The following is a 14,321-nucleotide window of genomic DNA, read 5'->3' as shown; positions in this document are numbered from 1 at the left end:
ATTAAGAATCTACTGATAACCATGAAACCATTGTCGATTGTCGGAAAAACCCATCTGGTTCACTAATGTCCTTTAGGGAAGGAAATCTGCCGTCCTTACCTGGTCTGGCCTACACGTGACTCCAGAGCCATAGCAATGTGGCTGACTCTCACCTGCTCTCTGAAATGGCCTAGTGAGCCACTCAGTTTCAAGGGCAACGAGGGATGGGCAATAAATGTTGGCCAGCCAGCGACGCCCATGTCCCACAAATTAATTTTTTAAAAACTGCTGAAGACTTTGGATTGTAAATCAGCGATTATTGTCGTTCAAGGAAATGCAATTCATTGCTTTTTTTAATGTACAAAATTAAATAACGATATTGAAAACTTCCATGAGTTTGAAGCATTGTATCAAACAAATTGCTGCCTTGTTGTGAGGCAACAGCATGTTTCAGGATTATGGAGAGGAAAACAAGATCTGTGATAGGATGTTTGTGCAGAGTCTGAATTCTAGCTCCATTAAGAATACGGGTCATTATTTTTATTAATATGGAAAATATATAACAGCCACTTGTACCAGTGCCCATAATCCGCATTGTGCTTGCTTCTTCAACACTAATAACTGTCAGTTAAATCCTTGCTGTGCTATATTTGCAGAATAAACATGACAAGTTGCTCAAGTGACCCTAACAAGATCTGAAATTGTTAGAAGTACTCACTTGTAGTCCTGCTGGGATGTCATAGACAATGCGAATGGTTTTGAATTCCAAGTATCCAGGCAGTGAGTGTGGGATCACGTGATATTCCATCTTCCCAGGGGGCTGCGTTCCGGTTTTCTCCCCGTAGATGGCCTTGCAGGTGGGGCATTGCAGACTGCCATCCTGAAAAAGAGAAACCGTAACAGTTTCCATTCTGTTGTCATCTTTAATAGCACTCGATTTTTTTCCAATGCAGAGGTTTGATGTAATTTCATACAATGCTGTATGGTTATAGCATTCCCTGGTACAGTAAAGTGTGAAAATTACCATCTCTATTCAAAATGATCTCATTTACATTCTTGATATTTAGTTTTTGCCACTTCAGCCTCTCTCCCGTAAGTGACTGCTTCACCAGTGACTTATGTGAAACACAACCAACTTCTGCGATCAAGACAGATTCAGTAGCCCTTTGGTCTTCAGATTGTGGAGTAACTTTCTGGCCCTGGTTTTACCGGCACGCCCGCCCAAGGCTCACAGAACGGCATTCTCTGTTGGCCTCGGGCACGATCTTACGAGTCTCGGGCGAGCGTGCCGGCAAAATTCCAGCCTCTGTCCCAAAATACAGCTGAGTTAAATGTAGTTTGGTGACTATTTCAAATCCACTACTGGAACAAAATCTGGATTTCAAGGTGTGCTGTATGAAACTCAACTCCCTGTGGAATATTGCTGCAGTTTGAAGCTATCTGGTGTACCTGAAATTTATTAACGTTAACCCAATGTTCCCTTCCCAATAATTTTTATTGAAATAACTTATTAATATGTTCTAAGCTGTAATGGAAATGTGCTTATTATTCAAAATGCTTTCCAGAGGTGTAAAATAGAAATTTACAGTTAGTGAACAAATATATTTATCAGCATGTAAATTGACTCGGAAATGACTTAATCCAGCAGTATTTCAGGCTTCTTTCCAAAAAAACCCTGCCCATCTTCTCTCAGAGGCTTGGAGTCCTGGACGAGGCTATTTTAATGTGTAAAGCTGCGAATTGGGCTGGAGATGAGCTTGGTGCCAATCACACTGCCTGGATTTGGGAACCTGAGCTGCCCGGTTGCGGGAAGAAGCAGGAGCTGGCTCCGGATGGTAAATCTCCAGGGCAGACATGATTCAGCTTGTCACTGCCTTGCACGTTGGAGCAGGCAGGAGGCAGAGTGCCAGTGGCTTCTCAGTGCAGACAAGTGGCCGAACGGTTAATCACAAAGTACTTGACCCGCTCTCTGCTTGAGCTGGCAACCCAGTGCCAGCTTGGGCACCTTGGTTTCAATTACCCTTGCTTTTTTATTAAGTAATTCAATCCAGCAGCAATATCACATTGAGGATCTTTGCGGTGTTCCCAACTGGAGTTCACTCTTCACACTTGCCACTTTGAAAATCTCTGGCCCCGTTCCAGACAAACTCTTCAATACGCTTAACGGCCAATTTATTGGATGTGAACAGGTTGTCGGCTCCTCCGCCCACCCCACCCCAGCCCACCCACCTTGCCGTCCTCACTTTGAAAGCTGCAGCGAGTTGCAGAGGTGCCAAAAGTGGACACGCCATCCGGGAGCCCTAATTTAAAAAAACACCTGCATCTGATCTTGCCCCCGCATTCCCCCACTACCTCCTGAAAGGGGAGAAATCGGGGTTGCCAACTGTGATTAAATATAGTCCTGGAGATTTCACCACGTGACTTTCTCCCGTGGTCCATACATTTGTCAGCCAACACATCCATCCTTGTGATGTGTGGCCTCCTTCTGACAATTGAAAAGCAAAAAGACTCATGGATGAGGCTTGTCTGTCAGTTGAACGACCTCGCTTTCCCCCCTCATTTCCAATATCTTTTTTTCTGGTAAAGAGAAATGTTCAAGGAAAATTTTTCAAACAGTGTTCCTATGATTTTTCTCTGGGATTGCACACTGCAGTCTCCTGGTTTTTAATCACCAATTCCTGGGAGACCATAGGCCAATCCTGGAGGGTTGGCAGCCCAAGGAGCAAAGGGTCGAATGATCTACAAGACCATAAGAGGTAGGAGCAGAAGTAGGCCATTTGGTCCCCTGAGTCTGTTCCGCCATTCAATGAGGTCATGGCTGATCTAATCCTCAATTCCACTCCTCTGCCTTATCCCCATGATGATTCCCTTATTGATTAAAAATCTGTCTATCGCAGCCTTGAACATACTTAACGACCCAGCCTCCACAGCCATCTGTGTGGAGTCTGCACGTTCTCCCCGTGTCTGCGTGGGTTTCCTCCGGGTGCTCCAGTTTCCTCCCACAGTCCGAAAGATGTGCTCGTTAGATGCATTGGTTGTGCTAAATTCTCCCTCAGTGTACCCGAACAGGCACCGGAGTGTGGCGACTAGGGGATTTTCACAGCAACCTCATTGCACTGTTAATATAAGCCAACACTAACAAATAAACTTAAACGTAAAAACTTAGAGAATGCCACAGATTCACTATCCTCTGAGAGAAGAAATTCCTCCTCATCTTTGTCTTTATCTGTTCTTTGCTCTATCAGTGTGGGGGCTCCACTTCCCAAATGAGCTAACTCTTATGTCCGTCTGAACAAGACGGACAAGTTGTGCCAAAGCCTCCACTTTATTGAGCTGTTGACTGATTCCCATTTAGACAGAAAAGGCCCAACTTGACTAACTGATAGCAATGACGGCCGGCAATGGAAAGAGCTGCTATTTGTCAGTCTGGGGTAGTTCCCTGTGTCGTTCTTGGATGTGAAAGGGAGAATGATTCAAATCACTGCGCCACTTAATCTAAGAAGTTTCCTTCTGTCTTTAATGTAACTTGGCAAAAGGTTTTAAAAAACAACACTGCCTTTAATTGACATATAAATGTCCCTTGAGCCACAATACGGCCAATAAGCAAATGCTATGTTTATATTGCTGTGCTGCCAGCTCGTGTCGCGTGTCTCCCACAGCCTCAAAGTGAACTTCTTCTTACGGGCAGCACGGTGGCACAGGGGTGAGCACTGCTGCCTCACAGCGCCAGGAACCCGGATTCAGTTCCGGCCTCGGGTCACTGTCTGTGTGGAGTTTGCACTTTCTGTGTCTGCGTGGGTTTCCTCCGGGGGTTCCAATTTCCTCCCACAGATGTGCGGGTTAGGTGGATTGGCCATGCTAAATTGACCCTAGTGTCAGGGGCATTAGCAGGGTAAATATGTGGGGTTACGGGAATAGGGCCTGGGTGGATTGTGGTCAGTGCAGACTCGATGGGCAGAATGGCCTCCTTCTGTACCGTAGGGATTCTATGATTCTATGATTCTTTGCTGGGTTTTTCTTCACAGGTATCCTCAAGCAAATCCAGCAAGTTTAATTTGGGGATGAAAACAGAAAATGCTGGAAATACTCAGCCGACCTGGCAGTGTCTGAAGAGAAAAATGAAGTTGACGTTTCAAGTTGATGATCTTCCATCAATCGTGCTGTCAGAATCACAGAATTGTTACAGGACAGAAAGAGGTTATTCGGCCCGTCATGTCTGCATCGACTCTCCAAATGAGTATTATGACTTAGTGCCATTCTCCTGCCCTTTCCCCGTACCCCTGAACGTTGTTTCTATTCACGGTGGCACAGTGATTAGCACCGCTGCCTCACAGTGCCAGAGACCTGGGTTCGATTCCCAGCTTGGGTCACTGTCTGTGCGGAGCCTGCACGTTCTCCCCGTGTCTGCGTGGGTTTCCTCCAGGTGCTCCGGTTTCCTCCCACAGTCCTGGCCATGCTAAATTCGCCTTCAGTGTACTCGAACAGGCGCCGGAGTGTAGCGACTATGGGACTTTCACAGTAATAGTGTTAATGTAAGCCTACTTGTGACACTAATAAATAAACTTTATTCAGATAATCATCTAATGTCCTCGACAATGCTTCGATTGAACCGGCCTCCACCACACTTCCAGGCAGTGCATTCCAGACCCGAACCACTCGCTGTGTGAAAAGGCTTTTTCTCACACCACATTTGCTTCTTTTGCTCATCGCTTTAAATCTGTTCCCTCTCGTTCTCGATCCTTTCGAGAGTGAGCACGGTTTTTCCCTATCTGCTCTGTCTAACCTTCTAGAACATCTCTGATTTCTTAGTCTTTTTTATCTCCAAGGAGAACAGTCCCAACCGACCTTTTCTGATCTATTCTCATAACTGAAGTTTCTCAATCCTCTTCTGATGAAAGATCATGGATGGAGATGTTCTCTCTCCACAGATGCTGTCTGACTTGCTGAGGGCTTCCAGCATTTTCTGTTTCAGCTGTCTAATATCATAAGATTGTAAGATATAGGAGCACAATTAGACCATTCGGCCCATCGGGTCTGCTCTGCCATTCAATCATGGCTGATAAGTTTCTCAACCCCATTTTAACATAGAAACATAGAAACCCTACAGTGCAGAAAGAGGCCATTTGGCCCATCGAGTCTGCACCGATCACAATCCCAACCAGGCCGTACCCCTATATCCCTACATACTTCCCTGTTAATCCCTCTAACCTACGCATCTCAGGACACTAAGGGGCATTTTTTAGCATGGCCAATCAACCTAACCCGCACATCTTTGGACTGTGGGAGGAAACCGGAGCACCCGGAGGAAACCCACGCAGACACGAGGAGAATGTGCAAACTCCTCACAGACAGCGACCCAAGCCGGGAATCGAACCCAGGTCCCTGGAGCTGTGAAGCAGCAGTGCTAACCACTGTGCTACCGTGCCGCCCTTTCCCTGTAACCTTTGATCCCCTTTCCAATCAAGAACCTTTCTATCGCTGTCTTAATTGCACTCAATGACCTGACCTCCACAGCCTTCTGTTGCAATGAATTCCATAGATTAACCTCCCTCTGGCTGAAGAAATTCCTCCTCATCTCGGTTCTAAAAGGTTGTCCTACAATAGTTTTAAGTATGTTTTAGTGTGTGAGCCAGCTATGTAGTCACTTCTTATTGATCATGGAATCATAGAATTCCTACAGTGCAGAAGGAACCATTCAGCCCATCGACTCTTCACCAACCACAATCCCACCCAGGCCCTATCCCCATAACCCCATGCATTTACCCTAGCTAGTCCCTCTGATACTAGGGGGCAATTTAGCATGGCCAGTCCACCTAACCCGCATATCTTTGGACTGTGGGAGGAAACCGGAGCACCCAGAGGAAACCCACGCAGACACGGAGAGGAAGTGCAAACTCCACACAGACAGTGACTCAAGCTGGGAATCGAACCCGGGATCCTGATGCTGTGAAGCAGCAGTGCAAACCACTGTGCCACCGTGCCGCCCAATGATGATGAACATGGTAATATAAAAACAGCTTTAGGCACTATCTAGACTGTATTTTCTTTGGTACCTTTTGGTGCTTTATTCCTAATCAAAAATGCCAATGAAGTCATAGAATCATAGAAACCCTACAGTACAGAAAGAGGCCATTCGGCCCATCGAGTCTGCACCGACCACAATCCCACCCAGGCCCTACCCCCATATCCCTACATATGTTACCCACTAATCCCTCTAACCTACGCATCTCAGGACACTAAGGGGCAATTTTAGCATGGCCAATCAACCTAACCCGCACATCTTTGGACTGTGGGAGGAAACCGGAGCACCCGGAGGAAACCCACGCAGACAGTGACCCAAGCTGGGAATCGAACCCAGGTCCCTGGACCTGTGAAGCAGCAGTGCTAAACCACTGTGATACTGTGCCGCCCTATCCAATCAAGTCCAATCATGGTCCCCACAAGAGGGGCAAACCAGATCCAAGCTGACGAGACAAGGGCATTGCATCCCAACTTGGGCTCGATCAAACAAGATCCAAGCTGACAGGATGAGGCATTGCACCCCCTCCCGGGCTTGATCTAACGCTTCATTTTAGCCGAAAGGCTGAGATGGCTTTGAAAAATGGCACCAGGTAAAGCCTCGGTTTAACCTCATTGGCTCCCCTGATCCTTTACTCTACCCTAACCTGGGCAAACTATGATCGCAGACATTACCACATCCTAAGTGCCATGGGCTACTCACCTGCCTTAAAGCAAGTTTATTCGTCACAAGTAAGGCTTACATTAACACTGCAATGAAGTTACTGTGAAATTCCCTTAGTCGCTACACTCCTGCGCCTGTTCAGGTCAATGTACCTAACTAGCATGTCTTCTGGACTGTGGGCGGAAACTGGAGCACCCAGGGGAAACCCACGCAGACATGGGGAGAACGTGCAGACTCCACACAGACAGTGACCCAAGCTGGGAGTCGAACCCGGGTCCCTGGCGCTGTGAAGCAGCAGTGCTAACCACTCTGCCACTGTGCCTGATCATGGTATCACCTCTGACAGGTCTTCAAGAGTTCAAAGCTGCATTCAAACATGCCAACTGGCCGACATCCCTCTGTGTTGCTAACTACAAATCAGCAAAACTATTCCCCTTGGTCTAGAGGATCCTTAAAAGCTTGGTTTCACAAGTACAACAACGATGGGGCCTTCTGAATGCAGAAAAGTAGCAACAAGACACCTGGCGATTTGCATTCTGCTATGTGCTCCTTGTCATTTAGCCTTTTACCAACGCTAACCTATATTTAGGTTTCAATAAGACGCTTTTTTTTGAATCTGTCTTTGAAGGTTATTTTGAATCTTTTGTACTCTTTGTACTGATGGAACACAAAACGGATAAGGCAGAAGAAACATTTTAATATTCTAAATGTATTTTTAGTAAAGGGATTAGCAGAAGTCAGATAAGTTAATATTCCACAGCGACTGAAAGCTGAGTGCTGCTGTAGCAGCTTTGACATGAATATAATGTCCCAATGGCCTGATGGATTTGCTAAAGCCCGAGATCCTATATTGACCTTATCCCAGTGTCATTCTGCATCAGCAAGCTGTTTTTTTGAATTTATTTGTGGGACACGAGCGTCGCTGGCTGGCCAGCATTTATTGCCCATCCCTAGTTACCCTTGAACCGAGTGTCTTGTTCGGCCCATTTCAGAGGGCAGTTGTGAGTCAGCCACATTGGTGTGGCTCTGGAGCCAGACTGGGTAAGGACGGCAGATTTCCTTCCCTTAAGGACATTAGTGCACCAGATGGGTTTTTGCGACAATCAACAATGGTTTCATGGTCATCAGTAGATTCTTAATTCCAGATATTTTTTATTGAATTCAAATTCCACCATCTGCTGTGGCGGGATTCGAACCCAGGTTTAGCTGATTAGCTGAGTTTCTGGATTAATAGTCTAGCGATAATACCACTAGGCCATCACCTCCCCTGTGAATATTTCTCAATGGTTTAGCATCTCGAGCAAGAAAAAGCGCAACCATTTCCCATGCAGTCTAATGGCATCACCATTGGCGAGCCTCTGGCCATCAATAGCTTGGGGTCACCTCTGTTGAGGCACCGGATCGGCCATGGATACAAGGGATGGGCAGAGGCTGGACAGTCTGCGGTGCGTGGCACACTTCCTGACTCCTCTATTGTCTCTTCAGAGACCAGGCTCAAGTCAGAACTGCCCTGAGCTATACACCGCTTTCCTGGATGGGTGTGCCCACAGCCCTCATTCAGGACACAGCATTTCAGCTGATCAGTGCTCAGGTTACTGGATTCAATATCCCTCTGTTCCATCACTGTGACTGCATAATGTACAATTTACAGGACCCTCTGCCCAACATTACTTCAACAGTCACCCTTTCCACAAAACCTGCCGTTGCATTATCTGGCTGCAGGTGCCCCGATTTCCCTAACAAACCGCAGAGGCTCAGCAATAAGTCAATGGGAGTGAACTCAGTCTGAGTGAGAATCAGGAGGCAAGTTAATTAATCCAGCCACTTACAGGCACCAGATAGTAACTAGCTCAAGAGCAGCACATTGCAGAGCCCTTAGGAGCTCACTTAGGAGAACAGCAAGGGAGTGTGACATGAGAGTTAAGATGGAAAATAATGGGCGCGATTTTCCCAAAATAAATCCAAGTGCCCAACAGGCAGGAAAACAGGAGGTTTTCCCACCCTTTTTTCGGGCGAGCCAACTTTTGATAATTTACGGTACTCTGTGCAATACAGAGGCTGTCAGGAGATTCACGCTAGTAGGGGAGGGGGTAGAGTTTAAACCCCTCAGAGTGGCTGGCAGCGGAGTGCTCAGGGAGCCATAGGGCATATGCCAATCTCCCAGCATACTGAGAGATTGGTTGACATGCCCCCCTGATTGTTGGCCTCCTGATTCCGTCCCCCGTCCTTCCCCCCGCCCCCGGCTGGTGCTGTCCTCTGATCACCGGCCCCACATCAGCCCCCATCCCCCGATGCGGAGTGCCCCTTCCCTCCCTCCTCCTGCTGACATTTCCCACCCTGCTACACTGGTCGAGTTGCACAGTGGGGTGGGAAAACCAGGCCCAACATCGGAACTGAATAAATCCCTATGAAAGTTGGGAATCAAGTAGATAAGGTTGTTAAGAAGGCATATGGTGTCTTGGCGTTTATTGGTAGGGGGATTGAATTTAGGAGTCGTAGCGTTATGTTGCAACTGTACACAACTCTGGTGCGGCCGCACTTGGAGTACTGTGTGCAGTTCTGGTCCCCACATTACAGGAAGGATGTGGAGGCTTTGGAGAGGGTGCAGAGGAGGTTTACCAGGATGTTGCCTGGTATGGAGGGGAGATCCTATGAGGAGAGGCTGAGGGATTTGGGATTGTTTTCGCTGGAAAGGCGGCGGCTAAGAGGGGATCTTATTGAAACATATAAGATGATTAGAGGTTTAGATAGGGTGGATAGTGATAGCCTTTTTCCTCTGATGGAGAAATCCAGCACGAGGGGGCATGGCTTTAAATTGAGGGGGGGTAGTTATAGAACCGATGTCAGGGGTAGGTTCTTTACCCAGAGGGTGGTGAGGGATTGGAATGCCCTGCCAGCATCAGTAGTAAATGCGCCTAGTTTGGGGGCGTTTAAGAGATCCGTAGATAGGTTCATGGACGAAAAGAAATTGGTTTAGGTTGGAGGGTCACAGTTTTTTTTTTTAACTGGTCGGTGCAACATCGTGGGCCGAAGGGCCTGTTCTGCGCTGTAATGTTCTATGTTCTATGTTCTATGTTCTATGTTCCCCCCAGTCTGGTTCTGCCCCCATCTGCCCCTGTGAGGCCCCAGCCCCTTGGCATTGCCTGGTGCCCTGTGGGCCCTGCCAGTGTGCCAGACTGGCAGTGCCAGGGTGCCTGATGTGCAGTGCCAGGGTGTCAGGTTGGCAGTGCCAGGGTGCCATCATAAAAAATGGCCTGGGAAGATCACGACTGGCTGGACGTCGGTCACGATTCCTGTTATTGGCCTCCTGCTGACATTTCCCACCCTGCTACACTGGTCGAGTTGCACAGTGGGGTGGGAAAACCAGGCCCAACATCGGAACTGAATAAATCCCTTTGAAACAGAAACCTGCCTGTACATTTTGTAGTAATAGATTATGGATTGTCACCTATAGTGGTTTTATCACTTCTGGTGACTCTTCCAGATGAAGGACAGATTGCAGTAATTATGTGAAGTTTCCTAGTCACTGGTCACGAGATCCTTGAATGTCACCAAGAGAAAGGACCCAGAAGTCACAGGAGCTATTTGTGAACAATTGCTATCAAAGGTCCAGGTTATAGTTGTGCACTGTTTGAATTCTGGCACTATTTGATGAACCTATTCCTGTCGATTATTCCCAGCTGTCTATTCTTCTCCATATTATTCAGGTCACTCGAGCCAGTTGTGAACAGCACAAACATTGCTTTTATCTCAATGGCTCAGTTTAATCTCCCACATTGAACTCCATTGCTTGACTCTGGATAGCTCGACCGGTTTTTACACACAACTACTCCCTTCACATTTTTTCGCTCAATAAATTGACAGTGATGCTACATCAGATAGAATCACGGCTTTGTGACATTTGGGCCGGAACTCTCTGACCTCGCCCGCGGCTGGGATTCTCCAGTCCCGCTGCAATGAATGGAGTTTTGGCCGAGCGCCAAATTCTCCATTCTCGCTGACAGCGGTGGCAGGGTGTGTGAGTTTGGAGAATTCTGGCCTTGGTGCGTGAACAAACTACTCCTTAATTCACGTATCTTTATGTGAGTTTAATTTTTAAAGTTTATTTATTAGTCACAAGTATGCTTACATTCACACTGCAATGAAGTTACTGTGAAAATCCCCTAGTCGCCACACTCCGGCGCCCGTTCGGGTACACTGAGGGAGAATTTAGCATGGCCAATTCACCTAAATTGCATGTCTTTGGACTGTGGGAGGAAACCGGAGTGCCCGGAGGAAACCCACGCAGATACGGGGAGAATGTGCAAACTCCACACAGATAGTGACTCAAGCCAGTAATCGAACCCAGGTCCCTGGCGCTGTGAGGTAGCAATGTTAACCACTGTGCCACCGGGCCGCTCTAATCAATCTCTGGGTAAGTTGAACCAATGAAAAGTTCGAAGTCAGGACTATGTAGGTGCTTCTGGACTGAGATTCTTGACTGAAGCAAAAATAAAACAATACTTTTTGGTATTACAAATTGAGGAAAAAGCTACCAATAAAAATGCAGTCATTACTTCCAATGCTTCACTGTGATGTTATCTGCTGAAAGGGGAATCTCACCTTGTTGCCATTGTTATACATGGCGACGAGACACAGAAGGTGATACATGTGACTGCATTTACTGAGCTTCCCAACAAGTTCCGGCTTCACCCCTTTCAGGCTCATGACACCCTCGTAACCCGATGAGCTGACCAGCCTTTCCATACAGATGGTGCAATCCTGATCAAAGAGAAAAGAAACAACACAATTACTATCCAGTCCAGCTAATCCAGTCTCCATCCTCTTGTTTTCTGCCGGTATTATCCACTGTGAACAATCCGAGCTTTCCATTCATTTGTGATTCGCAATAGGCCAGGGGATCAGCTCTGACCGCAGCTTATCTGAGTTGGCGGATTTGTTGGTTTTAACTGCGCTGTAGTTATCTATATAAATAGCTAACGTTACTGACCTCAACAGACCATATCAACAGCTAGAAAAGCTTCCACTCAAATTGTCACTGTCATTTTTATCTGCTGCCAGCAAAAGACAAATCTTGTTTTTTTTTCTCTTGGTAAAACGTTCCTGGTCAAACCTTAAATGGCCTTAAGTCAAACAATGATGAGCTGGAGCACAGGAAAGAGATAGAGAATCTGGTGAATTGGTGCAACGACAATAATCTCTCCCTCATTGTCAGTAAAATGAAAGAGATTGTCATTGACTCCAGGAAGCATAGTGGAGGACAGGCCCTCTACATCAACAGAGATGACGTGGAAATGGTCGAGAGCTTCAAGTCTTTAGGTGTCCAGATCACCGACAACCTGTCCTGGACCCTCCACATCAACACTATAGTTAAGGAAGCCCACCAATGCCTCTAATTTCTCAGGAGGCTAAGGAAATGTCCACTATGACTCTCGCCAACTTATACAAATATACCATAGAAAGCATTCTTTCTTGTTATGGCTCCTGCTCTGATCAAGACTGCAAGAAACTACAAAGGGTTGTGAACGAAGCCCAGTCCATCACTCAAACCAGCCTCCCATCCATTGACTCTGTCTACACTTCCCGCTGCCTCGGAAAAGAAGCCAGTATACCCAAGGACTCCACGCACGTGGACATTCTCTCTTCCACCTTCTTTTGTTAGGAAAAAGGTACAAAGGTTTGAGAACACATACCAACCGATTCAAGAACACCTTCCTTCCTGCTGCTGTCAGACTTTTGAATAAACCTACCTTAAATGAAGCTGATCTTGCTCTACACTCTAGCTATGACTGTAACACTACATTCTGCATCCACTCCTTTCCTTCTCTATAAATGGTATGCTTTGTCTGTATAGACAACAATACATTTCACTGTATCGAATACATGTGACAATAATAAATCAAATCAAATTAAGTGGATTACGGAACAATTGGATGATTGGCTGGATGAACCATTGGATGATACCTCTTTTAAATTCCGCCTCCGATATGTCAGTGCTATAGAACACAGAGTCCCACAGGATGGAGAGTGTTGGAGATACCCACCCAACTTCCACACGCTCCCAAATAGAAGAAGTTAAAACATTTGATGGCAAACACCCCCCCCCCCCCTTCTTTTACTGAAGATAAAGACCAAATACTGAGCAATGCCTGTGGTGAGGCTGCCAGTCCTCATGTGTCTCATCAGAATGGCTACGCTTCATGTAAGACACTAGAGAAGGCATCAGAGCCGAACATAGTCCTCTTCTCACACAGTGCTCATGGAAAGAAATGTTAAAGAGACTTTATTGCAGAAAAAAAATCCAGTCAGGTGCCTCATGAGGGAGGGAGGAAAAGGCATAAAAGGAATGCAGCCAAGCATGGTTGGAGGGTTCGGGGAGGGTTAGAGACTTGGTTGCTGGATGGACATTGTGAAGATTTTTGAAGGTATGGAGAGTGTAAAGGGAGTCAAAGTTCTCAGGACAATGATGCAAATGTATAAAAGACCCAAGTTAGGGGATGGAGTGGTAAGGCAAGAGTTACAAGAATGGAAAAGGCTTCAAAAACAGGGTGAGATTTGAAGATGAGGACAAAGATTTTAAACCCAATATCATGGGGGGGCACGATGCCATTGTAGGTCAGTGAGGGTACAGATGATGGACGGACAGGAGTTACTGTGGGAGAGTTGGCTGTGTCAGTGATGTCTGGGTCAAGAATTCCTACTGCTAGAGAGAGTAGACAGGGATGCCCTATTTCCCCTAGTGGAGAGTTCAGTTATCAGGGGGCACAGATTTAAGGTGACTGAAGGATTAGAGGGGAACAACATTTCTAAGTGTGGTTGAATTGTGAACTGCATCGTCCCCAAACCATCCAACGGGAATCTCACCGGTTTTCCTGCTGGGGACAACACTTAGAAAATTATTTGGAGAATTCCACCCACTGAATAATTGAGATATTGGGTGGGATTTTCCAGTCCCACCGCGACGGGTTTACTGGTAGTGGAGGCATCCGCCATTGGCCGGTGGGTAACCTGATGGCGTGGCTGGTGAGCCTTGGAAAACGCCATGGCTTGCAGTGGGACTGGAAAATTCTGCCGTCAGCCGATGGCGGACGGCCAGTGCCACTGGAAAACTTGCCTCGCACAGTGTGGGGGGGTCCCCCAGCAATCCCAACCTATCACTTTTTACTTTCCAGAGGACAATCCCAATTGCTGTTAAAAAATAAATTACTTTAACTTTTACACAAAAGAGCCAGATTCCTTATCAATAGACAATGCCCTGGTTTGAGCTGACCAGGCTTTGCATTGGAGTTAATTAAAATTCCTTAAAATCACTCCAGTCTGTCATGCAGGAATCAATAGCTGATTGAAGCGCATTTGTAATAGATCACTGATTGTAAGATTTAACAGCAAAACCAATTTGAAAATTGATGAATGTTTCAAATATGTCATGATTCTGAAAATGGAGATGACAATGCCAGCTTGGTCAAAATGAGAGTATTTTTGATATACTTTTAGGTACAGTGGAGCCCCGTTGTAACGCGATGGTTGGGGTCCATAAAATGTTATCGCGAATGTTATCGGGGTCGCGTTAAATCGGGGTCGTGCTAAATCACTAAACCGGAAATAGTAAAAAGGGTCCATCGCGTCATATCCGATTTCGCGCTAAATCGGGGTGCGTTAC

The 14,321-nt window shown here is 46.6% G+C and overlaps 1 protein-coding gene across 1 annotated transcript in view; it reads right to left on the bottom strand.

The window, feature by feature from the left end:
• LOC144502966 (E3 ubiquitin-protein ligase DTX1-like) overlaps window positions 1-14,321 on the bottom strand; it is a 294,712-nt gene that overhangs the window by 13,807 nt on the left and 266,584 nt on the right. Inside the window, exons 6-7 of the mRNA XM_078227415.1 lie at window positions 11,264-11,422; window positions 698-859 (exon numbers count right to left, since the gene is read on the bottom strand). Of these exons, the coding sequence (XP_078083541.1) occupies window positions 698-859; window positions 11,264-11,422 (321 nt within the window). The remainder of the gene's footprint in view (window positions 1-697; window positions 860-11,263; window positions 11,423-14,321) is intronic.

The sequence above is a fragment of the Mustelus asterias genome, chromosome 13 (genome assembly GCF_964213995.1).
Source record: "Mustelus asterias chromosome 13, sMusAst1.hap1.1, whole genome shotgun sequence".
NCBI classification, from domain to species: domain Eukaryota; kingdom Metazoa; phylum Chordata; class Chondrichthyes; order Carcharhiniformes; family Triakidae; genus Mustelus; species Mustelus asterias.
Note: the sequence above shows the minus strand (reverse complement) of the source record. Positions and strands in the feature narration are given on the sequence as shown.